At 37.4% G+C, this 26,094-nt stretch overlaps 1 protein-coding gene across 1 annotated transcript; it reads left to right on the plus strand.

The window, feature by feature from the left end:
* The first annotated feature begins 17,489 nt into the window (after positions 1 to 17,489).
* LOC113765625 (apyrase 2-like) lies at positions 17,490 to 24,851 on the plus strand. The gene is made up of 9 exons (XM_027309864.1): positions 17,490 to 18,468; positions 18,669 to 18,797; positions 18,921 to 18,977; positions 19,093 to 19,185; positions 22,367 to 22,572; positions 22,780 to 22,871; positions 23,812 to 24,029; positions 24,167 to 24,356; positions 24,451 to 24,851. The coding sequence occupies exons 1-9, from the start codon at positions 18,142 to 18,144 to the stop codon at positions 24,564 to 24,566; spliced, it is 1,428 nt and encodes a 475-aa protein (XP_027165665.1). The 5' UTR covers positions 17,490 to 18,141; the 3' UTR covers positions 24,567 to 24,851.
* Positions 24,852 to 26,094: the final 1,243 nt, after the last annotated feature.

Genomic DNA, 26,094 nt, shown 5'->3' on the forward strand with positions numbered 1-26,094 from the left:
ATCTCCCGTGATTTCAAAACGTATAACACGACACCTCATGTTTTGAACTAAATTATAAAGGTGACGGAATCTATTAAACTTAACAGAAATGACTTATTGGAACCTAAAAAAAAAAATTTATACCTAATTTTTAACAAATATATCTGTTTTACCCCTTAATCTTTAATTCTCTCTATTTAGGGAATAAAACAAATAATTTTTTTGAGTTGTCTTTTGCTTAATTATATCAGGGTATTTTGGTTATTTTGTCCATTTCCATTAAGTTTAAAGGATTCCGTCACCTTTACAATTTTTTTTCAAAACATAGGGTATCGTGTTGTATATTTTGAAACTACGATGGGTTTTTCTGTATATTAGATTTATCACAGAATTTTTTTATTTTTTATCCAATAAGATATGGAAGAAAAATTTGTGTTTGTCCATTATAAAAAGACTTCCTCATTATTTATATACATAGTATTATTAATTTGATTCATTGTGTGCATTTAATAAAATGTAAGAAAACATTTATCATTGGGATAATTTCAGAAACCTCCCCTGAGGTTTTTGAGAATTTCACTAGACTCTCTTGAGATTAAGGTTTTGATAACAAAATTAGTTCACTAGACTCTCTTCAGAACTTTGTGTTATTTTGCAGACTTCAGGGGAGACTTAATCTCAAGATTCTCCTTATCTATCTCCATACGAAACAGATTTGGGTTGAGGGTTTCTTCTATGCAACTTTGGAGAGAGATGGTCAAACAATTTCTAAAGAGACTAAATCTATACTAGTCTTCCTATATGGTCTTTTATCGTCAGGCCATATAAGAATATAGTTTCCAAAAACAGATTTTTGGTTCTGCAAACTCATTTGAAGAAGAACGTATTAGTTGTCTCTCACTATGAGAGCAATTCTCTCTCTGTCCTAGAGAGAGAAAATTCCCCGTCTGTGGGTGTCCATACTTTTTTTAAAATTTCAAAACTCGAAATAAGTGTTTAGGTGCCAATGTTAAAAACTTTCCATTGAAGGAAACTTGCCGATTTCATCCATTATCTCTGGATTAACGTTGGAATTTCTAGTGAAAGTAACCATAACTATTTCTACTTTCCAATTCTTATTGGATAAGATGTGATAGTTTTCATATCTAGTCTTAATTTTCTTCTTCTTCATGTTTTGCTAGCCTTAGTTGTTTCTGCTTCTAATCTAGATCTTGTTTTTGTTTTGTTTGTTTTGAATTAGAATTAGCTAGAGCTGGGAACTAGTTGGGAGGCATTACAAGGACTCGCACTGGTTTCAGATCTGTGTTGGACTAGAAGCATACTGAAAATCGCAGCATTAGGTCTGTGGGAAGGACTATGGAGAATATTGAAGAGATATTAAGAAGGTTCAAACTTTCCAAAGAGGAAAGAGATGGTGTCTGTTTGGACGAGGTGGACGTGGCTGAAGGAGTTCTGGAATGCAAACTGAGCTTGGTTGGCAAAGTTTAAGGGGAAAAGCAAGCTAACATTGGCGGATTCAAAAGCTTCATGAACAGTATGTGGTCTCAGGTGAAGAATCTGAAAGTAACAAAAATTGGACGTAATTTGTTCCATTTCATTTTTGAGAAGGAGAAGGATATAGAGTTAGTAATGAACAGGAGGCCCTGGATTTATGATGGTCAACCGTTAATTCTGCTGCAGTGGAAAGCTGGTTTGGAGGAGGATGAAGAAGCTCTGAGTAAAAGATTAATTTGGGTTCAGATCTAGAATATACCCTTGCACTGGGTCACGAAGGAAGAGGTAGGAAGATTGGCAGCATATCTCCAAAAGTAAATGAGGTGATCATTCCGTAGAGCGAAGGAAAGGAAGGTAAACATCCAAAAATTCTAGTTGAAATTGATCTTTCTATTCTATTACCTAGAGGGATTATGATTAATAGTAATGGCATTAAGAGGTGGATTGAGTTTAAATATGAAAATGTCTAGATTACTGTTTTTATTGTCAAATGATTGATCATAGTGAACATAATTGTAGTGAAAAAAGGAATTACTATAGAGAGGGAACCACAGTATGAAAATTGGTTGAGAGCTAGCTACTCTTGAAGTCCTAATAAGAGAAATAGAATGGAAATAGGACTGGGGGTGCTGAAGAAGAGAGACACCAGACTCAGGACAATAGGGATGCAAAGAGAGATGAACATAAGTTGCTGTTAACCTATACAGATGAATTCCATAAGGACGAGGAACTAAAACAAACTTATGAGAAAGAGATGACTACGGATGCTGTTTTGATGAGTAGGAAGGAGAAGAGAGTATTTGAGGAGAGGGGTACAAAAGTGATTAAAGATAGGAAGGGAGAGAGGAGGTGGGGTAAAAAGGGAATAGGTAAGGCAGGAGGTAGGAACATAGTAGAGAAAAAGGGGAACAGGAGGGAAAGGAAGCAAATAGAACAGCAGGATGCAAAAAGTGTTAAGGAAACAGTGGAAGGATCAGATGACCTGATGTGGATTGATGGAGTCAAGAGTATGAATAATGAGGACAAGAATGCTAGGAAGATAATATAAGGGAGGGAATGTGAAATAACACCTAAGGTAAAGGGAAGTTGGGAAAGTAGAAAGTAGGACTAAAGGGAATCAAATGGCAAGTAAGACTTGGAAAAGATTGGTGCTAGAGGTGAGTAGGAGAAAACCACTGATTGAGACCAATAGAGAAGTTGCTAGAACTGAGAAAGGGAAAAGGAAGGTAGAGATTATGGATTGGGAAGGATAAGAGGAGCAATTATGGAAGGAAAATTGGAAAAAAATCACAGTTAAGAATGGAAATAGTGACTGGATGGAACTCTCTGAGGGGTTGGATTCCACCCTAAATGGAGTTTCAAAGTCTAAATAAAGGCTATGGTGTGAAACTGTCGAGGTGTGGAGAGTCCCTTGACAGTTTCCCAACCCATGGAGGTCATTAGACTCCATTCTCCTTCATTAGTGTTTTTGTCAGAAACAAAGAAAAAAAGTTATTTGAATAATGTGAAGCAGTGGTGGTGTATATGTGCCTATGCTAGCTCATATGCAGGTGTTAAAAGAGAACAATGGAAAGTTATAACTAGAAGAAGCTTAGTGTGAGGTAAGTACTGGGCTATAATGAGATATCTAAATGATATTACCTCTAATAGTGAAAAATAGAAAGGTAAACAAAGAGCTGAGGTGAGGTTCCAGGATTTTAACTCCTTAATAAATAATAATGAATTGGTTGATATTGGATTTGAAGAAATCCCTTGGACCTGGAGGAATAACTGGATGAATGAGGGAGAGGTGAAAGAGAGGTTAGATAGGATATTGGGAACTAAAGGCTGGATAGAAAAGATTGAAAAGGCAAAATGTATACATGTAGAAACTGAAGCATTGGATCATTGTACACTGGTATTGGATACCAAGCCAGTGGAAAAGAGGTGGAAAAAAAGGTTTATATTTGATACAAGGTAGTTACAACAAAAGGATATAGGGGAGGTAATAGAGAAAGCTTGGAGAGAATATCAACAGGGCCTAGGCTGTTCAAAGTTCGATATAAAATAAAAAAAGTTAGAATGGATTTGCTCAATTGGAGTAAAAGATGCTTTTGCAACTCTAAGAAACCGATAGAATAGGTTAAAAATGAAATTAAAGAGGTTAAGAACAGTAAAATTAATAGTTACAAAATTAAGTTGGCTGGTCTTAAGAGGATACTGGCTGATGCTTATAAAAGAGAGGAATAATATTGGAGCTAAAAAACAAAGGTAAAATGCTTAAAGGTGGGGGATAAGAATACTAGCTACTTCCATGCAAGAGTGACTGGAAGGAGGGAAATGAATAGGATTAGTGTGCTAAAGAAAATGAGTGGGGATTGGCATGAGAATGAAGAGAAAACATGATAGGAGATCATTGACTATTTCAAACAATTTTTTACTTCAAAAAAACCAGATGACTTTGCAGGAATTTTGCAAGGAATCCCATAAACTATCACTGTTGAGATGAACAGGAAGCTGACCAGGAAAGTCACAGATCAGGAAATTAGTCATGCAGTCTTTTCGATGCAACCAAACAAGTCTCCAGGGCCAGATGGTATGTCCCCTTTGTCCTTCCAAAAATTTTGGCTAATTATTAAGACTGATGTTGTTAATGTAGTGCAAGGTTTCTTTGATTCTGGTCATCTTCTTAAATCTATCAATGTGACTTTGATAAGCCTTATTCCTAAAACTGATTCCCCTAGTACAATCACAGAATTTAGACCTATTAGTTTATGCAATATTATCTATAAAATCATCTCTAAAGTGCTTACAAACAGATTCAATAGTGTTTTAACCTGCTACATTAGTCATTCCCAATCTGCCTTTGTTCTTGGAAGACAGATTTTAGATAATATTGTGATTGCTCATGAAAGCGTTCACTTCTTAAAAAAGAAAAGAACTGGGAGAAATGGTTACATGGTTAGTAAACTAGATATATCTAAGGTTTATGATAGAGTAGAATGGATGTTTTTGGCCAAAAATAATGTTGAAAATGGATTTCTGTCCTAGGTGGATTCAATGGATTATGGAGTGTGTTACTAGTGTAACCTATTCTATAAACATTAATGGAGAGAAAACTGATTTCATTAGGCCAACTAGAGGTTTGAGACAAGGGGACCCTCTGTCCCCTTATTTGTTTCTGATTTGTGCTGAGGGATTTTCCTCTTTGCTAAAGCAAGCAAATGTACAGGGGAAACTAATATGAATGAAGATTGCTCAAGGGGCTCCTAGCCTATCTCACTTATTTTTTGTAGATGATTCATTGATTTTTTACAAAGCAAGTGTTGAGGAGATAGGACAACTGAGGAGAATACTAGATGTATACAAACGAGCTTCTGGTCAGCTGATCAATGCAAAGAAATCAACACTGTTCTTCAGTAGGAATGAGAAAGATAGGCAAAAAGAAGGGGTGATGAAAGAGCTGCAGGGAATGAAGCAGGTTCTGCAAAGTAAGTATCTGGGGTTATGTCCTGTTGCCTTTTGCCAAAGGCTTTTTGCAAGGAAATTTGTTTAGAAATGGCAAGGTTTTGGTGGGGGCTGAAGGAAAATGAACATAAAATTCACTGGTTGAGTTGGGGAAGGATGACAGAAGTCAAAGCAGAAGGAGGACTAGGTTTTAGAGAGTTACATGAGTTTAACTTGGCATTGTTGGCAAAGCAGCTTTGGAGAATTCTGACTAGGCCTAACTTACTGATAAGTAAAATAATGAAAGCTAGATATTTTAAAGGAACATCAATTTGGAAGAAAAAGAGTTTTGGTGCTGATTCATGGTGTTGGAAAAGTTTTTTGAGTGCAAAGGAGCTACCAGAGGAAGGAATAAGGAAACAAGTAGGAAACAAAAAATCAATAAACATATGGGAGGATAAATGGCTTCCAGAAACTGAAGATGGAAAAGTCAAGACTAGGGATGTGGAGGGTATAAAAGTACAGAAAGTGAGTAAGCTCATCAAAGATGGGAAGTGGGATAAAGAGCTGATTGCTCAGGTGTTTGAAAACGAGGAAGGGAGGAAGATAATGAGAATCCCGTTCAGTGTGCAGCCTATGAAAGACAAAATATACTGGGCAATGTCTAGTACTGGGGTTTATACGTCAAATCAGGATATAGGTTGGCAAAAAGTAGAAAAAGAAGGAAGGATCAGTATAGGGCTGGTGCAGAAGAAAATGTGCAACACAGAGCTGTTATTTTTTATGGGGATTGAACATGAAGCATAAACTGAAGCATTTCATCTGAAAATGCCTGAAAGGTATTTTACCAGTGAATATAGTTATAAGGGCAAGATGTTCAAAAGGAGATCATATGTGCCAAGTCAATCAGGAAATGTTCAAAAATGAGATGTTCAAAAGGAGATGTTGTGGGGAAAATTCAGAAACCATTGAACATATGTTGTTTTTTTGTAACAATGCCAAGTCAATCTAGAAATCTGATCCACTATGCTAGGAGGGTCTGGAAGCTTACAAGAATAAATTTTGGCATTGGTAGGAAGAATTGAAAGATGATATGAATAAGGAAAATGGAAGAGAGAGTCTTGTTCTGACTATAAATTTGTTATGGCAAATCTGGAAATCAAAAAATGAGAGGCAATTTAATGACAAAGGAAGTGACCCAATGGTAGAAGCTAATAAAGCGATACTGAAGTGGAGGAAGTACCAGGTGTAGACACCAAATTTTTAAATAATTTTTAAATAATTTTTATTTTTGATTTAGTGATAATTCTTATCTATTTTTATTTGTTAACTTTATGATTTTGGTTTAGATTTTCTTTTTTTAGCATTTGTATAGCGTTTCAGATTATTATTATGATCTATTATTTTATTTTTAGTTTTTTATTTTTTTATTTTTTTATTTTTTATTTTTTATTATTTTTGTATTCGTTTTGCCTTTTTAGCTGTTTATTTTTATTGTTAAGATTTTTAGTATAAAAATTGTCAAAAAGAGAAAGTTATGCATGAAATATGTTTTGTTTCTTTTTATTGCTTATTAATCGGAAAAAGAGGAAAATGAGAGAAAAATCATTAATCAAACACAAAATTCCGGCATTCTGATTCCTTTGTAGTTGACTTTGTTTAAATTTTATTTTTATCTTTTGTTCCCATTGAAATCATTATTTTCACTATTATTAACTCATTGGAAAGAAAGGAAAAATTAGTAAAGGAATTAATGAAATGCTAAAAAAAAAAAAAAAAAAAAGAACGCGGAAATAACAGCATGCAAGAAACAAAAAAAATGCAGTTTTTTCCAGTGGGTTTTCCGGTCATTTTTGCTGTGTTTTCTGGCTCCGTTAGATTAGGCAAGTACCGGCCATCTGGCTCCATCTAGGAGCTCCAATTCAAGGCCATGATCGATGGCTAGGAGGGGGGCTGGGGTGCTAAAATCATTTGTGAGCCATCCAGATGGACTTTGAGGGTTTTAGGGACCTGGTGTTCCCCTATAAAAAGAAAACAGACGGCAAGAAAGAAGGGGGAGAAGCAGAGTGACGGCGGAAAAAAATCTAGAGCAAGAGAGAGAGCTGAGGTTCTGTGGGGGAAGAGAAGAAAAAGCTAGGTTTGCGGAAAAGAGGCAGCTTTGAGGGCAAGAGAGTGAAACAGAGGCGAAAAGAAAGGAAAACGGAGAGGTCTGAAGTTTGAGAGAGAAAAACAGTGCGGCGGCTAAGTAGTAGAAGAAAAGCAAAATGAGGAAAGCAAGAAATAGAGGAAAAGATCTGGGCGACGGAGGAACTTAGGAGATTCAAGGTTTCCGCTGGGAGTTTCTTCATCAAGCTGGTGTTAAGGAGGTAACCTCGTTCTGTTATCCTCCTCCGCTTACACATTCTCCTTCTCTGCAACCAGAAAGTTCCGCTACTTGTTGTTCTTGTTCTCATGATCTGTCTTTATTCTTTCGGTTCTTTCATTTTCATGCGCTGATTGATGCAGATATTGGTTTCATGTCATGGCATCTAGGTTGTGCGTTACTGTGGATCTTAAGACTGTTTGTGTAGAAACTATCTCTGGTTTCTTTAGCTAAACAACAAACCCATTCCATTTGTAAAAGGTTTCCTGGACAAATCTGGTTTGCTAGTTTTCCTCCGGTTCAGATTTTGCTCTCGGTTGCGTGCTTAGTATTAAAACCTGTTGATGTGTGTGTGGGAGTCTTTCTATATTTTTTTTATGATGAATCCATGAAGTCAAGATTGCAAAAAGCTGCAACAAGCTTGAAGCTTTCAGCTTGTTGCAGCTGTTCTTTTGTTTCCTTTCTGGTTCGCTGAAGTATTGTCTTAAGATCTTCAAGATTGACTTGTGTCGCCTCTGTTATGTATGATCTGCTCCAGAGGCCTAATTCATCAGGCCTGGTACTTGAGTCAATGTTTGTTTCTGATGCTAGATGAGTAAAACGTTTGTTTGTGGAATTTTTCTGGGAGGGAAAGGTAGCTACTGGAACTATGATTTTATATCATGATTTTAGTTATTTGGGTCCTAAGTAAGTCAGGTTGATCTTCAGGGAAGTAGTTGACGTATCTGCATGCTCCATTGGGGTTTATGAATGTGTCATATACATGCCAAATTGGTAGAAAGGAAGTTGCCGCAAGGTTTATTAGCCACCTTAGATTGCGAAAATTCTTGCTGCGTTCTGTTTTTGCTGTTTTCTTTCCCGTAACAGCCCAGCCCGCCGAGTGGGTTTCATCACCTACTTGATGAGAGAAAATTGGATGAGTGAAGATGGGTTTGCATGTTTGGGTCTAAAACATTTGAATCATATTCGAACCCTTGCTGGAAAATGAGCAAATCAGGATTGCCAAACCTTTTTTTTGCATAAAATTCTCCAGCATTTGCAATGTTTTTCCTTCTATGTTTGGTTCGTTTGAATGTCAAAATTGTGTTGCATGTTGCTTAGATAAGGTTTTGGATGTTTGGTTGAAAGGTTTTTGATCAAATTTGTGTTGAGATTGAGATCTGCATGCAAAGAAAGTGAAAGTCGCGGTGAAATGTTTGTTTAGTTTGCAGAAAGCTTCCAGCAGAAATGTTTTGTTGCAGAATGTTTCTCACGCCATTTCTGCATGAACTTGCATGAAAAATGTTTCCAAAAATGGACTTTGGCCCCCCAAGTCTCCTTTGTTCTACTATGGCCCGAGTAATTGGAAAAACCAATCAAATTGACCCCCCTTGAACTTTTTTTTCCTTTCAATTGGATCCTAATGTTGTGAATATGGACTGTTTAGTTATTTAAATGTTTCCAATGGTTCAATTTCATAGCTATTTATAATGCCTTGACCTTTTCTTTTATTTTGGAGGATAAATAAGTAATTTCATCCCACTAGCTTATCAATTCAAGGGAGGTACATTCTAACTCCTTTATTTTTACTTTATTAGACCCTACGTGTTCTATGTGATTTTATATGCTTAATTGCATGCTTTTTGAATATTTTTTATTTTATTCATTTATTTATTCGCTTTATTGGTTTTAGTTTTTGTATATTTATTTTAGTTCGTTTTGATTATTTAAAAGGCATTTAAATGCCAAGTTGTAATAGTTAGGTTTATTTTATTTATTTTCACATTCCCCTTTAGATTGTAGTAGGTCCCCCTAAAAATATAATAGTTAGGGCCTTAATTGCCTTATGTGTTTTGCATGCTTAGGTGCTATGTGTTTAATCGCTTTCTTAGGGTTTGACATCTAGATATGCATGCTTATATGTTAAGTGAATTACGTGCTCACATGTCTACTTGCTTTACTTATGTACATTACTTATATATGTGTATGATGGATGCAAATGCACGTAACCGTGGCTAGTCCAATGCTAGTCATGGTTGTCCCCTCGAGCTCTTACAAGTCCAATGCTTGTGAGAGAGCGTAGATGTGGGCTAGTCCAACGCTAGACCCAATAGGGCCCCTTCTCGCTAGTACATACTCGCATGCCTTCACTACATCTCCATTCATTCTTTTCTTTTTAGTTTTACACTTTTGCATGACCCTTCACTCCCTTTCCCTTGCACATTTAGGATTGCATTTTCATTTAGACTAGCTCATTTGCTTGTATAGGTTAGGAAGTCACCCTTCTGGTAAGGGGAATGGACGAGTTTGGCTACACATAGCCTTAGCACGCTCATTCTTTTTCAAACCAAAAGGTAAATTAAAAGTCACGATTTAGGGTCTCCCCGTACCCATCTTGCTTGCATTCCTTTAGGGTTCATGCATTTCATTTATCCACTATCACTTTGCACTCTCACTTCATATTCTATCCCTTTTTCCACATGTTCACTTCACACCACTCTTATTTTGCACATTTTCACTCTACCACTTGCACTTTATATACTACCACTGAGCACACATACACTTCACACTATCACTTTACATACCTCACCTTGCATACCCATTTGCACACTCCCACTTACACACTATTATTTTTTTTATTACTTTTTTTTTACTTCACACAAACTCATATTTTCACATTGCATACATTCATTCCACTCATTTTTACGTCATTAGCATTATTCGTGACCTCTCCAAAGAGTCATTATTGGGTATCACTATTAATGTGATTGGCACCATTCAAACTTTGAAGAGAAATTTTGCCCCCCGATGTCCCCCTAGGTCTAGGTTTTGCATTCATATAGTGCATCCAAATGTGATAAATGCTTTGGTTAAAGCAAGAAAATCTTTGACTAAATCGCGCAACTAGTTTTGGCTAGGTCGAAGGGGTGCCTTGAATTTTTATCCTTGTCTTTTCCTTCGTCAAATGTGACTCCCGAACCTTTTTCGTTGGTTTACGTAGACTAGGAGTCATTTAAAAGGGGTTTCTTTCTACCTTTTCCTTTAAAAAAATTCATTTTAGGTGACTTGGTACACCTTAACTCTATACCAAGTGGCGATTCCGATTTTTATTTCAAAAACCCTTTTTAAACTATATTTTGGGTCAAATCGTCGCATTTTCAAGTCCCATTTAGACCCACTTTCTTTGTAAATCAAACATCACTTTTTAAATCAAAAATTCACTTTTTAAAACCATTTTATTTTTCTTGTAAAAAATGGGGCGCGACACCAGGAAGCTCAGGAAGCATAAATGAAAATAGAGGAATATAGCAAGAGTAAAAAAGAAGTGTTGAGTGGCTAGAAGAGACCAAGGGAGGATTGGGTCTAGATGAATTCTGATGCAGCTCTACACCAAAAAACAGATAAAGCAGGCTGGGGAATGGTTGTGAGGAACTGGCAAGGAAAAGTTCTAGGAGCTTGGGCAGTGCCAAACACAAGTTGCTCAAATCCAAAGCTAGAGGAAGCAATAACGCTAAGAACTGCTATGCTAGTGGCAAACCAGCAAGGGTGGAGAAGAGTGGAATTCGAAATAGATTGTATGTAGGTAGTGAATGGGATAAGTAGAGAGGAAGATGATGTAATCATTTCAACAGTAGCTTCTGCTATTAGGAAATTAAAGTCCAACTTTGATGAATGTTGTTTCATCTTCATTAGAAGGATAAACAACTCTGTCAGTCATAAATTAGCTAAGATGGCTATAAACTTGAAAGGATCTGCTGAATGGAAGAATGACTTGCCAGTCTGACTGCTTGAGTTAGCACAAGCAAATTGTAAGGGCGGTTGCCCACCTCTTATGTAATCTGGGTTAGATTATTAATAAAGTGTTGCTGTTTTGAAAAAAAAAAAAACTCATTTGAAGAAGCAAAATTTTGTATAGTTTCTGAAAGCAAAATTTTGCTTCTTTGAAGAAGTTTTCTGTTTGTTGTTTCTTTCTTGTTCATTTTAATCATTTGCGTTGCTAAATTAACTAGATATTTCAAAAATACCCCTACTTGGCTGGGAGAAAGTGATAAAATATGGTGGCTCTATTGTGAAAGTTCTACATTGGAATGAAAAACATAGTTGAAGGACTAAATTTGTCAAAAAAAAATTTAATGACTAAATTAGTTTTAAGGGATAATTTTAGAAACCTCCCCTGAGGTTTCTGACAGTCTCAAGGACCTCCCCTGAAGTTCCGAAAATCCCTTATACCTCCCCTGTCAGATTGTTGGGTCCCAAAATGACTTGAAAGACGTTTAATATATTCTGATAATAACATGAATTAATTAGTGAAATGAGTAATAGAAAGGATTAAGTAACTTAACTGGAATTTGATAATAAAATGAATTGCGAATTTCGGCTAAGAGAAAAGGCGCAAAAAATGGGCGCCCATTTGGTTGTTGATGTGACAATGGTAGCTGACTGAACGTTAATTTTGGTGAGGAATAGACCTTCTTGAGCCATACTGATCATGAGAAGAACATTTGAGAGCTCCAGGAGAAACGGGAGAATTCTTTGAAGAAATTGAGTTTTGGAAATTGAGCTGAAGTATTGCTGCAAAGGGTGAACTGTTGGTGTTCTGAGAGCATCTGAAGCAAAGCAAGGTTAGATACTACATAGCTTATGGCTGATGAAGGTTACTGACCGTGTGGAAACTGAGCATGTCTTCTTTTTTTCCTATATTAGCTCTGCGTTTCTACTTTTGTTATTAATATGATCACCTGACAATGTTTTCATTATTTCTGATTATAATAGTTATAAACTAGAATGTGTATTCATGCATATGTGATGGTGCTGTTTATATGAATCATACAAAGTGGTTTGCATGAGGTCTAGGGAGTTACTCTGTCATAGTATTATATGTTTGTATAAATTGAAGTTCATAAATGGTGATATCTGATGTTGTAGGATGGTGATTGGTGATGTGCATGACATTGTACTCCATTGTGGAGGGACAAAAGTTTGAATTTCCAATATAAATCCTGAAAAATACTCTTTCTTTAATTTGCTAAATGATGTTGCCGAGAAGGCATTACATGAACTGCCTGAAAATATTAATCTTCTTGTACATATGAGATGTGCAATACCTGGAACAGAAACTTATATTGATGTGAATGATGATGAAACTGTCCATGATATGTTCAATGTGTATGAAGGTCAACCAGTCATAAATATAGAGGTGTTCAACATGGACATTATCCCAACTAAACAACCTGTCATGTTGTTGAGAAAGATTGATGGTAAGAGTGAGCACATAGAAATTCAGAACAAACATTCTGCCTTGGCTGCTGATGAGCAGAATGTTCATGTTATTGACTCCCAGGATGAGGGGTATGGGGGTGAATCGAGCTCTGATGAATCATGGAAGCAAGGATTTGATGATGACAATGAAAATGATATAGGTGATGAGCTAATGGTTCTGTTTGAGAATTCTAGCAATGATGAAAGTTTTCAAAACTTGGATGATAATGAAACTGGTGATCTAATTGTACCAGATTCTGAATCTGAGCAAGAAATAGACCCTTTAAGAGAAGTGCTAGGACACAAGATGTGGACTTACAATCCAAGAGGGGACATAGAATTCAAGAAGGGACAGCTATTCACTAATGTTGATGCCTTTAGAGCAGCACTGAGGGATTATGTGATCCAAAAAGGATTTTCCATCAAAAGGCTGAAGAATGAGAAAACCAGGTGTACTGCAATCTGTGATGTTGCGGGATGTACATGGAAGATTCATGCGTCCCCTATAGCTGATTCAGTAACATTTATGATTAAGACATACACACCTGAACACACATGTGTGATGGATAATAAAAATTGTGAGGTCACCTCTGACTGGATGGCCAAAAAACTGATAACTGTGATGAGAACCTATCCTAACTTGTCAAGAAAGGGCATTGAAGCTGAGATGTTAAAATATGGTATGCATCCTAGCAAATAGCAAGTGTATAGAGCCAAACAAAAGGCAAGAGAAGAGATTGAAGGCACACATTCAGAATCATATAGTAAACTGTCCAAATATGTTGTGCCCAAATATGTTGTGCTTTTTAGGCAACATAATCCTGGTAGTGTTTATAAGATTCATTATGATAGACCAAATCTACTAGTTGAACCAAGGTTCCTGAGACTTTTTATTAGCTTTAAAACTCAGAAAGATGGATTTTTAGGTGGTTGTAGATCCTTTGTTGGATTTGATGGATGTCATTTGAAAGGTAGTTTTGGTGGAGTATTGCTGGCTACTGTTGCATTGGATGGTAATAACAGCATATTTCCCATTGTTTTTGCTATTGTTGAGGTAGAAAACAAAGAGACTTGGAGTTGGTTCTTTCATTTCTTTGAAGAATTCTTTGGACCATTCGATAACAACTGTCCCTTAACTGTCATGAGTGACAGACAAAAGGTATTACTAAATACTTTACTTCACCAAATTTGGACAACCTGCTGTATAGATATGGTAAAAAAGGCTGACTAATTTTTTGCTTTTGATGTAGGGGCTGAACATTGCATATGAACAGCTGCTGCCATCTGCAATTGGAAGATACTGTTGCAGACATATTTGCATGAACTTCAAGTCTGAATTCCCTGGAGTGTTACTGAGTACCTTCTTTTGGTTAGCTGCTAAGAGTTATGATGCAATTGGATTTACACAAGCAATGCAGAGAATCAAGGACATGAATATAGAAGCATGAAGGTACTTATCCAAGATTCCAGTTTCTGCTTGGGCTAGACATGCTTTCTCAACAGATTTGAAATGTGACCATGTCACAAATAATTTCACAGAATCCTTCAATGCTTGGATTGGAGACTTAAGGTGCCAACCAATACTGACACTTGTTGAATGACTGAGGAAAAAATTTATGAAAAAATTACACAAAAAGTACCAGAAGGCTTGCACATGGACGTCTGCTATCCCAAAAAACATCATAGAAAAGCTCAAGGAAATTGCAATACATTCTAGGAGATGTTCATTGTAGATGGCCAGTGAGGATTTGTTTGAAGTTACTGATGGTGACAGAACATTTATAGTGAGTTTGAACCAGAAGACATATGACTGTAGAGCTTTCCAATTGTCTGGACTCCCATGCAAGCATGCTGCACTTGGAATTATATACAGAAGACAGAAGTTGGAGACATACTGTGATCCTTGCTTCTAAACAGAAATGTATCTCAAGACATATAGTGGCATGATACATCCAATTCCTCACGAGAAGAGATGGCCTCCATTAATTGATGTCACACCAAAAACTGTCCTTCCACCACCATTGAGAAGAGCTCTAGGTCGTCCAAGAGTTAATAGAAGGAGAGGGCTTGATGAGCCAAGCCAATCTCAAGCAAAAAGGTCAACCACTATGAGATGTGGCAACTACAAAGCTACTGGACATAATACTAGAACATGTCAAAGAGCACCTGTGAGACAAAGGAGTACAAGCACCAGCACAAACAAGGTTCAGTCTAGTGATTTAATTGAGAGACTTGAAATTGCTATGCGAGCTTGTAATTTGTTATTAATTTTCATGTCAGGGGACTCAATTTGCTAGAGGAAAGCCAGGAAGGGGAATTGCAAATACAGGACTTGCAGGATCTGTTCTATAGGTTACAATTCTTTTAAATTCAGAAACAGACTTTTCTTATGTTGTTGTTGTCTGATAAGCTAATGCTTGCCATTGATTTGTGCAGGATCATGCTGATGGCAATGTGCCTATTGTCGTTTCTAGTCAAGGCAGTAACGCAAGTCCATCAACTCAATCACCATTAATGAATGCTGACTTGAATTTGCAAACAGCAACCACTGCTACTAAGAGAAAGGTATTTGTTCCTTAATCCTTTTTCAGAGATAGCTGCACTTTTAATGCTTATTTACATGCCTGTATATTAATCATGCTTCATCTGCAATTTCAGAGAGGACGACCTTCCAACAAATCTGCTCCATCTGTTGTATATAACCCCAAAAGGAAAACTTCAACAGCAGCACCTCTGCATACTGCTGCACTACATCCCAGTGGAAGTGCCCAAATGCAAACTGATGTCAACATCAATGCTTCAGTTTCTCATGATTCTCACAATGTCAGTAGCAGCTTCACCTTTTAGTAGAACTATTAAGAGTCTTTTGTTATTTGGATATCAGAGGACGTGAATATCTGATCATTACTTGTCGACATTGGAGAAATGGCAATATCTGATGTCTTGGTTATCTAATTTTGGTATCTGAACATTAGTTATCTGATGTTTTTGTATCAACCTGGATGCATGAGTGGAAAGATTTGGCTATTGTACACTCAAAATGCTTTTCAACAGAAAACTGAAGTTCCATTTGCACTATTACTTGTACACTGTGTTTATGTATAATCTGTCATATGGTATTCAATAAACAAAACTGGAAGCACATGATAATGAATCTGGTTCTTTACTATTATGAATCAATACTCATTTGATATCTTTTACAGTCAATATAACAACATAGACAGCTAAAAATACAAGGTTCATTATAAGCATCAATTTCACTATGGAGTTGAACTTGACAGCATTCAAATTCTGCACTTGATCACCTCTTTGTATGATTGAATGTCCTCCTGCTCTTTGCCTGCTCACTTGACCATCTTTAGACCCTTCGAACCACTGAAACAATATCAACAACAAAATGTAAATAGCTATGAATAACAGGTTCATTATAAGCAGCCATTTCACAATGGAGTTCGACTGCTCTACTTTGGCAAACTGTATCTGATCCTCCTTTTGCATGCTTGAACGTTGATCTGTTCTTTGGCTGCTCACTTCACCTTCTTCAGGTCCTTCGAACCACTGAAAGAATTTGCAATTTGAGCAGTAGAAATAGAGCTTGTTCGAATTCCTCTTGCTCTCAAAAATCTTAATACTTGCTTTCCGATGACAATGGCAATATCTATTTCTTATTGAAAATGAAGTTGGTGAATTCCATGATGAATCTACCAGGTTTGAAGAAGTCATGTGTATCTGTTTGTACGTAGTTCAGCTTTGCTACTTGTATGAACACTTTTGCAGAAACCTCAGCCACAACTCAACAACATTCAATGCTTTCTTTTGCAACTTCAGTAGGCAATTATATAGAGCTCCAAAGCAACACTACTGTTTCTTATTACCGTTACAAAGAACTGCTTTGAGAGTTGTTGGCATGAACCAGAAGACAATTTCTTGTAATACAGCCTTACCTTTTTCCATCAGTTTCACATATACCCCCTGCAATTTCAAAGGAACTAGATTTCATTGAAATTTTCAACATAAACATCCTCACTAATGACAATCTTGAGGGCAGAGATGGAATTTCTTTATTTTCTCTCTCCTAAAATACATTTTATATTCATTGTCCACCTCAATTGGGTTGGACCTGAAACTATCTACTTAGTTTTAGGGGAGGTATAAAGGATTTTCGGAACTTCAGGGGAGGTCCTTGAGACTGTCAGAAACCTCAGGGGAGGTTTCTGAAATTATCCCTAGTTTTAATGAAAAAGTTCAAGGATGATATTGGCGAATTTTCTTAATTTTTACCTCCAAAAAATGAATTTAAGAATTTATCTAAAGGGTATGTTGGAAATTTTTTGCTAAATGCATCCAACTTACCATGTCAAAATATGTATCGACATTTATTGCCTCATAAGCTTCTCAATTTGATTATCTTTCTTTTGAGAAAAAAGATTATTTGAGTATGTGCAATGTCCGTAACTCAAAATTCTAATTCCAAATAAATACACTATGAATATCAATCGATTGCACTAAAACAAAGAAAATATTCCGTTACCAATTATAATAAAATTGGACTTTAAAATTTGAGAATAGGGATAACATGGAGGCAAGTGCTTCTGGCGGAGGGAGTACCAGAGCAAGAACGAAACCCATACTAAGTTTGTTTGGATAAGAGTTTATTTGAGATATTTACTGTAGCACTTTTTGTGATGTGATGTATGTGAGATAAAAAGGTGGTTGAGAAAATAAAAAGGTGATTGAGATTTGTGAGGCAAAATTTTTTTTTCCAAATTCTCTTTGTCCAAACAAACTCACTTTTTTAGGATGTTTTTCAAAAATTTTACTGCAGCTGTCATTAAAAAAAAAAAAAAAGACTAATTTGTGAGTCTCAATTCTCACAGAGAAATGCAGGACATTTTGAAATGTGGAAATTTGTGAGTGGTTGCTTGCAATTGCATGAGATTTGCGCAGTATCAGCCGTATCCACTCCCTCCCCTATTAACATCCTGAAGGTGGGTGGCGGTGCTATATATAAGTAAAGGGATAGTGTTTGTGGAGGAAGGAAAGATCGCTTTCTGTCAGATCCGATCAACTTCCTCTGAGAGAGGGGGAGAGGTGAGAGGAGGAGGCCAGTTTCATCAATCCATCTGTTGAATTGGTTATAAATTACTATAACATACAGAGGTAATTTGGCTGCTACAGTAGTATTTTCTATTTGAAAAACACTACTAGTAGTCGATCAAATTGAGTACTACTGACTCTTCCAAATCATTGCTGAATTCAGTTGATTGATCTGATTAAAAAATAAATAAATAAAAGAAAGTGGCAATCTTTCGACTTGGGGGGCTTGGGAGTACGGATACGTACTCCTCTGATTGTCAATCATCTCATCAGGAAAAGAAGAAGATCAAGGAGGAGGAGGATAGGATAGAAGTGCATTATTATTATTTATCATTTTTTTTCTCAATATACATCGTCCCCTTAATTAATTAAAAGGGAGAAAAAAAGGATTGGAAGAGCTGGAGTCGGTGCAAGGTAATCAGGCAGCGGGCGGAAACGGTCAGATCCGATACCGGTCTCCATCGGCCGCGGAGCTTTTGGATGCGCAGACGCAGCAGCAGCAGCAGCAGCAACCGCTGGACAACAACAACGGCAGCTCCACTCCAATGGAGAAGATGCTAAAACGGAACAGGCAGCAGCAGCCTGATTACTATTATCATTCCCTTTTGGACAAGATCCAGAGGTATCGAGGTGTCTTCCTCGTCATTTCCCTCCCTCTTCTTCTCGTCATGTTTGTCCTCTTTCTAATGCCTGCCCGCTCCCCTTCCGATTCTCTCCCCCGCAAGTTCTCACCCATGAATGCCAATGCCAACGCCCGCTCCTACGCTGTCATCTTCGACGCTGGCAGCTCTGGCAGTCGGGTTCACGTCTTCTGCTTTGACTCCCACCTGGATCTTGTCCCCATCGGTAAAGATCTTGAACTTTTCGAACAGGTAAATTAGGCATTCTGTCTATGAGTGTATTTTCACCCATTTGGATTTTCGACTTGTTGCATTTGGCCTTTTCTACATTTACCTGCCGTCATCACGTGTGTTACCTTACCTACTAGCTACTAGTACAAATTAAAAAACAACTTCCTGCTATTAGCTCTAATTTGAAAGTGGACTGACTTCTTGTGGTTATGATTTATCAGAAAAAACCGGGTCTCAGTGCATATGCGAATGACCCTGAAGCTGCTGCCAATTCCTTACAGGAGCTTCTCCAGAAGGCCGAAGCTGTTGTTCCCCCAGAATTGCGTCAAAAAACACCGGTCAGGGTTGGGGTAAGAGTATCTCCGTTTCCAATAGTCGATTGTAAATAATAACTTTTTTTTCTCTTTTTTCTTACTGTGATTGTGTCCTTTGCACACAACTCGATCGTGATGCTGATACTGATGCCTACATAGGCAACTGCAGGTCTAAGGCAACTGGAAGGAGATACCTCTGATAGGATTTTGCAAGCGGTAAGCTTGCCTTCTTCCTTGCTACTTCTGTCTCTCAGAAAATGCCTTCCTCTGACATTTCAGTACTAATAATTATTAATGTTTCTTCTTTATATTTCTAAATTTCCCCTTCTAGGTTAGGGATTTTTTAAAGAACAAAAGCAGCCTCACGTCAAAGGCAGATTGGGTCACAGTTATTGATGGCAATCAGGAAGGTGCTTATCAGTGGGTATGTTGTATTCCTTTGTTGATTTATTTATTTATCTTGATGATGATTTATCGGATACAGAAGGTTGCTGTGTCATTTATTCATGCAACTTCATTTGGCACTTTCTCTTATCACTGGTGCAGATGATAATTCATTCTTTAGCTTGGATTCATAGGACCGCTTGAAGCCTAGGGCTTATTTTGTTTATGGAAGAAATCAATTTTTTTCTTGCCATACCTATTCATGGATTGGAGCCAATATGTATAATTTGAAAGCTTAAGTTAGATTTGCTATGGGTTCCACAGCCAACCAGTTTTTTTTTTTTTGTAGAGAAGAACATTTTTTGCTAAGCTAGACGTGGAAAGGCATGGGAGCACCAGATAGCTCTCAAGTTTTCTAAAATAGCGCCTTATATTAAGCTGTTCTTAACAAGCATATACTCTGTCTGCAAACTTGACTTTGAGTAAAACTCAAATCCTTGCATCATGACGTTAGCTGCATTTGTTTTCTTGTAATCAACATATGAGCATGCCTGTGACGAGTAAATAAGGAAACCATCCTGGTATGAAAGTTCAAATGCTCTTAAAGAAAACCAAAACCAATGGGCTACTTATTTTATGGAGATTTATGCACAGAAAATTAGTGTCTACAAGAACCTTGGAAAAGCTGACTGGTAAGCTCTGCAGTCATGCTAAATCTTTTTGAAGGGCTGTGTAATTTGGCCTACTATTTGTGGACCCCATGAATATTTTGCAAGTTAAACTTTTCATGTGATAAATGGAGAAGCCATACTCATCATTAACCATGTCATTTTTCACTATAATAACTATTGGGATGAAAGGTATTGGCTTCCCTCAATCCTGTGAATGAGTTTGTACCAGCTATTGCACATTGAACACTCAGCTACCATTTTTCTAATTATTTAGGGTTGTTTTTATCAGTCCTGTTTCCATGTCTATTCATGTACAGCTGCTACCTTTCTAAAAAGAGTGCTAAATTTTCCATTTGAACTTGTTGTGGAATTTGTGGTCTTCGTCTTCTTTCCTGTCTAAGGCCTTGTTTGATAACTCAATTCAGCACTTAAATTTAATGGATTCAGATCTTAACATATTCAAACCATTTGATAATCAAATATTGAGCATTTGAATTAATTAAGTGGCACTGAATTTTCTAGGCAAAACTTGTTCTCAAAATTAAGTGATAAGCTATTCACTTATCAATAATTCAATAACTTAATGGATTTAGACTTCAGATTTCAGACTTCAGTTTTATCAAGCGCACCCTAACTCTAATAGATATGGCATGTCCCTTGCAAATGTTGTTATTGTTATTCTGCAATAAAGAGGATAAAATCATCTTATACGTATCTATGTAAGGACACACCTGCTGTGGCTCAACATCTTGTCTCATAAGATAGTTGAATAGTATTCTATAGAAGTTGTGTCCAATCTAACTGCTACATGCCTATAACTTAGATCGTCTGAAGCGTGCACTTAACCTTTCACATTGCCTTATGGACTCTTCGCTGAATAAGTTTCCTCAATGCTCCTTATCTTTACCATTCATGAACTTGGTCAGCAACCTGAGATTTTTTCCCCCCTATACCAGCTTTTTGGGAAAAGATAATTGCAGAAACCATATGTAGCTTGTAGTAAAGCATTCCTTTAACTTCTTAGTGAGAAGTAAAGATTTTGGTTATGTTATAGAGAAAAGTGCAACAAGTTATGACTCTATTGTACTCGAACCATCAAGTTTGGTACCATAGGATTCTTAGGCAATATGCCAGAGTTAGTGGTAGAAGGATTGTGTTCTGGTTAGCTCAATAAGAAAGTGCAACTCCTAAATTAACACTCGATCCCCTGTAGCATCATGGAATTAATCATTCTCATGGTTGAGAGCCAATCGTTTTTTGTATCATCAAATTTTATTCTTTATTTGTTGAATCTTCAACGAACTATTGCTTGAATGCTACACTTTTCTAGGAACATGGTGCAGCAACATTAACATTATTTTTGCCAATCAGTAGCATATACATTACTTCTACTCCTACTCTAGCCTATTCTAGGGGGGAGGCTCAACTGGGCCAATTGCGTAATTGACAGTGACTGAACCACTATTAGACCAGACAGGTGTGTTGTGCAACCGTATGGATTTGGAGAAGCCACATATAGTAGCAATGTGATGGGAGGCAAGGTTTGCACCCTTGACCTCCCACTCCACAAAGACTTGAGTCTTTTGTGGTGGCCAACGGCCCAAGAGGCCGTTGGTTTGATGCAGCAACATTTAGAATGTCTGAATTTTTTGCTTTCTAAAGTATTGTCTGGTTGATTTCATGTGAATACACAGCGTAACTTAGGCAAATCTAGCGCTTGATTGACAAATCTAGACAAAAGCATGACAAATGGTGCTGTAGTTACAAGAAGAAGAAAAACAGTTTCTAGGAAATCCACTAGAGTTCCTTAGGCATGAAATTCTGGTAAAAAATTGTTTTCACATAATCGCATAATGCTCTCCTCTATCTTCTGTTTACAGAGTACGTATACATTTACTCAGTGATGGACTGTTGAATGGTAGGCCTTTCCTCATAACAATGACTGCAAATTGAAGTGTTAGTTTACATAAAAACTTCATTGTGGCTTTTCTAGCTACTTAAAATCATTACTTGAGTATATATCTCATAATTGATACTCAAATCATATCAATTTATAAGAGTTTGAGCAAATTAGCCAAGTACTATGTCCACAACAATAAGGCAAAGCAAAGTATGTTGGCATTAACTTTATTCTGACCTAAATTATTTCCCAGACAATGATCAAAGCCTTTTCAAACGTACCGAAAGGGTTTGCATCACAACTGAAGCAACTTTTTTACTTTGTAAAGATTTTGCTCTAGTAAGCTGGACTTGGATCATCTCATTCTGTAAGGAAGCTTGTTTGTATGCCTAAGTTTGTTATTGCAATACTACTGCAGCTTTTGTGCAGCAATAAAAGATACCTAGCATTTCGGCATTTTAGTAAGGCTGGCATAGTGTTGTTTACCAGATTTTCTGAGCCTGCTTTCGATTTCTGAGCATCCTTGAAGGAGCTAACTGAAGATTGCATAGACCTGCTTGTCATGAGTCAAAATTATGTATACCTTCAAAGAGAAAGTATGCAGTGGGAAGGATTTAGGCCTGCTTTTGAACTATTCTGTGCCTATGCAGGTGACCATCAACTATCTCTCGGGGAAATTGGGAAAAAAACATTCCCGTACTGTCGGCGTGGTCGATCTTGGTGGTGGATCTGTCCAAATGGCTTATGCTATCTCAGAATCAGATGCTGCGAAGGCTCCAAAATTACCAGATGGAGAGGATGCCTATGTCCAGGAAATGTATCTGAAGGGGACAAAATATTACCTTTATGTGCACAGGTATTGCTTATCCTTGGCCAATGATCTATAGCATACAATTTCTGACACCTTTCATTGGGATAGAACCCTCTGTTGTATTAACCAGTTAGTTAAAGTAAACTTCAGATATGTTGATTTTAGGTTACATGCTGCTCTTTATTTTATTACTTTACACCTCTCTTCTAGGTTCATCTCTTTTACATTTTTTTTATTGGATCTCATACACAGTTACTTGCACTATGGCTTACTAGCAGCTCGTGCTGAGATATTGAAGGCTGGTGTAGAATCCAGTAATCCATGCATCTTGGCAGGCTTTGATGGTATGGCCTGCATTTAGCTTCTCCAGGGCCGATTTCCTTTTGGAAGTGTTTTTTTCTTCCTATGTTGTATCTTCTTCTTTCTTGGCGTTCCTACGTACTTCTGCCTGTTAGTTACATTCTATGTGAAGTTAGACAAGACTGTGAAAGAATAGGCAGCTTTTTTTTTTTATGGAGAAGAAGGGTATACGATCACGAGAAAAAAGGATTTGTGTATATGATTGGTTAAGTTTCCTATTGGCTAAGCCGCTGGGCACTAAAAGTCTTAGTACAGTGGAAGTGAAATTCAAATAGTGCATTTCAAAACGTGGCATTCATTCTTAAGCATTGTAATTGCTCATAATGGATTACAAAGGAGCATGGTCATGCATTGCTACTCATACTTTGTTGTTTCTATCATCATGTTCCCCCATAGGTTCATCAAAAGTTAGCCTTTGCTATCAGGTGCGTTTTGGTGTCCGGGGCTTAGAGTAGAAACCTGAACCTTGTCTTAAATAACTGCTTCCTTGGAATTTTGTGTGGTCAACTAGGCATAATTTTTAATTTTAAGCAAAGTTTACAATTGCAGCATATCAGAATGGCACCAGATGTATCTTTGCCCTTTTGTACAGAAATTTTGAAAATATGGAACCACAAATTTTGAAATCTTTTGTTTACATGTCAAAGTACATTTTTAGTACTTTTCCAGTTAGGTCAGAGGGAATTGATAGGTTTTGCAAGTTGAAATACTCTTATACCAGATCATAAGAAAAAGGTATGTTGCTCTTGCATGTTTGTTTCCACATAATTAACTAATCTGCAATTTCCGTTCAGCATGTGTTTGCTTCAATTCTCTACTAGGTATCAATAGTTAATGTTGCTAGGCAAAGAAAACCCTCTCCTTGTGAAGTACTAATTACTGAAGCTAACATTCAAGTACTAACTATGAGTTGTTCCTTTGTAGGGTCTTACAAATATGGAGGGAAAGAATATCCATCATCCGCTTCACCATCTGGTTCCAGTTTGGATGGATGTAGGGAAGTAGCTCTTAAAGCTCTCAAAGTAAATGATTCAGCGTGCACCCACATGAAATGCACATTTGGTGGGGTATGGAATGGTGGAGGTGGGGATGGTCAAAAGAATCTCTTTGTTGCATCATTTTTCTTCGACAGAGCTACTGAGGTATGTATCCGTTGTGTAAATATTTCTGAAGGAGTAAGCAACTCAGAATAATTGGTCTTCTAGTAGGCAGTGAAAATTTGTACCCCACCTTTGTGTCACTATATCAGCATGTTGACCGTGTTAACATTCCCTCGTAGGCTGGTTTTGTTGATCCGCTTGCTCATGTAGCAAAAGTTCATCCAGTTGATTTTGAGGAAGCTGCTAAGCGTGCTTGTCAAACCAGGCTTGAAGATGCCAAATCTACATATTCTCATGTGGAGCCTGATAACCTACCGTACTTGTGCATGGATCTTGTGTATCAGTTCACCTTGCTTGTAGATGGGTTTGGTGCGATTTACTTATTCAACTCTATGTTAGCTTCCGTTGCCGTCCTATAATATTGATCAGTGAATACTAATGGGTTTCTTTTTCGATTAAGCAGGCCTTGATCCTTGGCAGGAGATTACTTTGGTGAAAAAGGTTGAGTACAAAAATTCCTCAGTTGAAGCGGCGTGGCCACTTGGTAGCGCAATAGAAGTTGTGTCATCTTTGACATAGCCACCGCAGAGAGTTGATTGCAGCAGTTTGTGATTCTCTTGCTTAAATTTCATCATAATGGGTGTCTACAGTTCAAAATCGCTTTATGCTTCTCGCTAGAAATCCTTCCATGACAAAAATGAGAGCAAGTTTTGTATTGACATATTGAATAATGACTACTACTTACCCATTGATGTAATGTTTTCTGATAGTGAAACATGAGAATCTGATACACGACTTATAAAGAATGTGTAGTGGAATATTTTAGGGAAGGAAAAAAAAAAAAAAGAAACTATTGATCCTGAATTCTATTTTTCCTATCTTGTTCACCATGATTTGGTTGGACTGGAGTAAAGTGATAACTGGTCACAAGAAATCACCGTATCTGGAGTTGAAAAAATTACTCTCAAATTTCAACTGAATTTGTTGACCTTACTGTTGCATTGGATCACATCACTGACTTAGCTCTTGGCATGAACATTCAATCTTTACATAAAATAGAAACAGGGGCAGGAATAATATATGTAGCTACTGTTTGATTAATAACTCTTATGGGAATTGAAGAGGTGAGCTTTAGTTTTGTGAGCTGTGCCGACCAGCTGAGGTTTTCTCCTTAGCGGGGTGCAGCTACCTTAAAAGTTACCTGCTAAGATTATTGGAGACCGGGCTGTGTCCTCCGGTTCTCCTCCACAGCCCCTCCGGTTCTCCTCCAACGATCTAGTCAATTCGGGTGTGAGTTAGGATTGGGGAATTTTAAAGAGAGATTCTTACAGTATATTATCTGCCCCTTTAGTGAAGGGAAATGATATTTATAGGGGACAAATTGGAGGAAAAGATAGTGGGCTCCAATTTCCTAGGACCTGACAGGGACTAAGCATGTTCAGCCTTAATTTGACAAGACGGAGCAGTAAACAGGTCCCGACATGTGTCAGGTTCTTCAATAGGATCTCGGTTGTCATGACATGCACAGGCCCAATCCGGGATACCAGTGGATGTGGGAGTCACCTCGATTACCCGTATGCGATGTCTAACTGAGGTGATCGGAACTAGCAACGACCCATCCTAAGTAATAAAGGATCAGTTCGGTATGGCCGAACCAGGATGACCATCCTCAGGAATCATTCAAAATGAATGACAATGTTTAATATTGCCCTCTATCATTCAAAAAAAACAAATTTGAGAAAAAATTACTCCATCGTAGTCTCTTCCAACATGGACGTTCATGATAGGGGGGAATTTTGCCATTTTAATAACTATACCATAATATTACTTTATTTTGTCATGGGAATTTGATTGTTAGATAGTACAGGAATAAGTTTTGTCACGCTTTGCTTAGAATGGAGGATTTAATTGCAAGCATGGTGCAGTGCTCCCAGGTCGCAGTAATTTATTTGCACACTGACCAAGTCGCAGTAAGCCGTGGTGCACAAACCTTATCCGTCCCGTCCCTTCCCTTCCCTATCAAGTGCTTCATCAAATTCATTACTAGCACACCCATCACCACACACAACACGACTCCACTCCCTCGCTCCCTCTCACTCCACTTTCC

The sequence above is a fragment of the Coffea eugenioides genome, chromosome 3 (genome assembly GCF_003713205.1).
Source record: "Coffea eugenioides isolate CCC68of chromosome 3, Ceug_1.0, whole genome shotgun sequence".
NCBI lineage: Eukaryota > Viridiplantae > Streptophyta > Magnoliopsida > Gentianales > Rubiaceae > Coffea > Coffea eugenioides.

Bases quoted from the DNA above. Each gene is read 5' to 3' on its own strand.
- LOC113765625 (XM_027309864.1), top strand. From the start codon at position 18,142: ATGGAGAAGATGCTAAAACGGAACAGGCAGCAGCAGCCTGATTACTAT. The intron at 19,186-22,366 runs GTATGTTGTATT...GTGCCTATGCAG, and splicing joins AGGAAGGTGCTTATCAGTGG to GTGACCATCAACTATCTCTC. The intron at 24,030-24,166 runs GTATGTATCCGT...ATTCCCTCGTAG, and splicing joins TCTTCGACAGAGCTACTGAG to GCTGGTTTTGTTGATCCGCT.